The 2,841-nt window shown below is 51.5% G+C and overlaps 1 protein-coding gene across 1 annotated transcript in view; it reads right to left on the reverse strand.

The window, feature by feature from the left end:
- Window positions 1-2,841, reverse strand: part of VTP21DRAFT_7462 (uncharacterized protein) — a gene marked incomplete at both ends in the record, with an annotated part of 12,311 nt that overhangs the window by 5,609 nt on the left and 3,861 nt on the right. Inside the window, 2 exons of the mRNA XM_069398206.1 lie at window positions 136-230; window positions 317-2,815. Of these exons, the coding sequence (XP_069246460.1) occupies window positions 136-230; window positions 317-2,815 (2,594 nt within the window). The remainder of the gene's footprint in view (window positions 1-135; window positions 231-316; window positions 2,816-2,841) is intronic.

Raw genomic sequence — 2,841 nt, forward strand, 5'->3', positions numbered from 1 at the left:
GTGCGATCTCGATCTCGCCTTGTGGTTCCCCGTAAGTTTGACGAGCAAAATCACGGTTTCCTGGTGCAGGGAGATCTCTTCGATCGAGTTTGCCATTGGACGTCAATGGAAACTTATCCATGCGCACATACGCACTCGGCACCATGTACTCTGGTAGCCTCGCCATGAGATAAGAGCGAAGTAGCTGTGCAAATTGAGCCGCGTCGCCTGCACCAAAATGAAGTTTGCAACTGGTTAGTATTTTATGGATATAGACGCTCAATCATCCACATGAATCTTGTTTTGTTGCCGCTCCAGCTTCCAAAACCGTCCTTACCTTTTGCAAGTTGCGAATCGGACGTGGCTATCACATAAGCAACAAGACGCTTGCTTTCTTCTACTCCTATTGCAACCACTACAGCCTCGGCCACCTGCGGGTGCTCGACTAGACGCGCCTCAATCTCGCCAAGCTCGATTCGGAAACCGCGGATCTTGACTTGATGGTCATTGCGGCCAAGATACACCAGGTTGCCATCAGGGAGGTACCGAGCCAAATCTCCAGTCTTGTACATGCGTGCTTCAGAAATTCCAGCAAAAGGATCAGGGAGGAACCTTTCGGCGGTCAGCTCTGGCCTGTTTAGATATCCGCGAGCGACACCAGCTCCGCCTACATATAATTCGCCTACAACACCAATTGGCGTAGGTCGACCGTGATCGTCCAGCACATAGGTCCGTAGATCTGGAATACGCAGACCGATCGGACTGCTTGACAGACTGCAATCCTCCAGGGTTATCCGCCGATAGGTGACGTGCACTGTTGTTTCCGTAATGCCATACATGTTCACAACCTGAGGTTTGTCCTCCGCATGCGTCAGGAACCATGCTTGCAGAGCAGCAGGTGCTAGTGCCTCACCACCAAAAATCACGTAACGCAGACTGTCGCGTAGCCCGTCTCTTGAATGGACCTCTGTAATCGTTTTGAAAGCGCTTGGGGTGATATTCAGTACCGTGATGGACTGCTTGCATATTATCTGATACAACTCCTGTGGTGAGCGTGCGATGTCTTGTGAGATAATTACCAACCTGCCACCAAAGCGAAGAGCTCCCCAGATTTCCCACACAGAGAAATCGAAAGCGAAAGAGTGGAGAAGACACCAGGTGTCGTGCTCCGTGAAATCATACCAGCCGCCGGTAGCTGTGAATAGACGGTTCACTTGTCTATGTTCAACCATGACACCTTTTGGCTTGCCGGTGGATCCCGAGGTGTAAATGATATAGGCGAGGTGGTGCGGTGATAGACTAGGAATATGAGGGTTGGTGGTGGAGCTTTCAAACACTGCACTCGGATCAACCATGTTCAATTTAGCCAATCCTGCTCCGTGAAGAGCTGCTCTTCCACATGAATCAGCCATCACGATCGATGGTGATGCATCCAACACAATATCTACGAGTCGTTCACTGGCATGCGCAGGATCAAGAGGCACATAAGCGCCTCCAGCCTTCAGAATTGCCAGTATCCCGATGATCAACCCTGGTGTACGCTCAACGCAAATTCCCACAAGGGTGTCAGGTTGGACACCGAGCTTGACAAGATGATGTGCTAGGGAGTTAGCACGCGCGTTTAGTTCCGAATAGGTCAGAGTCTGGTCCTTGTATACGACAGCGATGGCATCGGGCTTGCGTGAAACCTGCTGCTCAAATAGGTGATGGAGGTATAGGCCAGTCGGATAGTCCTCCTGGGTCTTATTCCATGTCTGCAGCAATAGTGTGCGCTCCTCTGTGGGCAGCACCTCAAGATCGGCTACTGATGCATTCGGGGTATGCTCCAATGCATTGGCTAAACTCTCGAGTGCCTGCTGCATGTAGCCACAGACACGGTCGGGTTCTATCTGTTGCAATGTCTGGACCGTCAAGCCTAGTTCATTGCCGAAATCATCCACTGAAAGGCACAATGGATAGTTGGTGCGATCCTGAATGCCTAGATATTCCATGCCGGAGAGGACTGGAGTGCCGTCGGATGACATAGAATTGTGCATGTAATTCAGCAGCGAACTAAATAGTGGAGTTCCTGCAGGAACCCCACTGCATCGTTGGGCTAGTGCTAACGGAGCATGCTCGTGCTCCAGAAGAGCTGCCAGAAGTGTATGGGTCGCGCGAACACCGTCCTCAACGCTACGCTCATCGAGATCAACACGGATTGGTAGCGTGTTGATAAAGAGTCCCATCGCCCTGTTCGAACTCGCGCCGACCTGCATGCGCCCAAATAGCACCGTGCCAAATACAACGCGTTGCTGCCCACTCGTGCGCGCAATCACTAGAGCCCAGGCAAGATGGCACAGACTGGCCAAGCTGACGCCTAATCTCTTTGCTTGTGACCGAAGCAGCTTGTTCAGTTCTTGAGGTAGCATGCGACGTGCCTCTGTGACCTCAGCTCCATCACCATGGACATTCGTTAGTCCATAAGGCAGTGTAGGACTTTCGATGTCAGCCAACATCTCCTTGAAGAAGCGCTCTTGTTCGATCGGATTGGCCCCCAAGCGCGCCTGTGCGATGAGATTTCGGTATGGAAGTGGTGGTGGCAGTGTATTGCCGTGTCCTTCAAGGAACGCCTGAATCTCGGCATTCAACGTTTCCGATGTTGACCGGTCGCTAATTAAATGATGTTGCAACCGAACAAGGATCCACCGACCATTACTCTCTTGTGCAGTGACAATGCGAATCAGTGGCGCCTGAGCCAAATCAATACGATGTTGTCGATGTTGGAACTTATGTTTCAACTGCTGAATAATGGGTCCATCAACTGGGTCTAACTGGAGCTCAGAGACCGACAGTTGCGCTGTACGCCATACGACCTGTGCTGGT

Source organism: Calcarisporiella thermophila, assembly GCF_041956535.1.
Source record: "Calcarisporiella thermophila strain CBS 279.70 unplaced genomic scaffold VTP21scaffold_30, whole genome shotgun sequence".
In the NCBI taxonomy this organism is placed as follows: Eukaryota; Fungi; Calcarisporiellomycota; class Calcarisporiellomycetes; order Calcarisporiellales; family Calcarisporiellaceae; genus Calcarisporiella; species Calcarisporiella thermophila.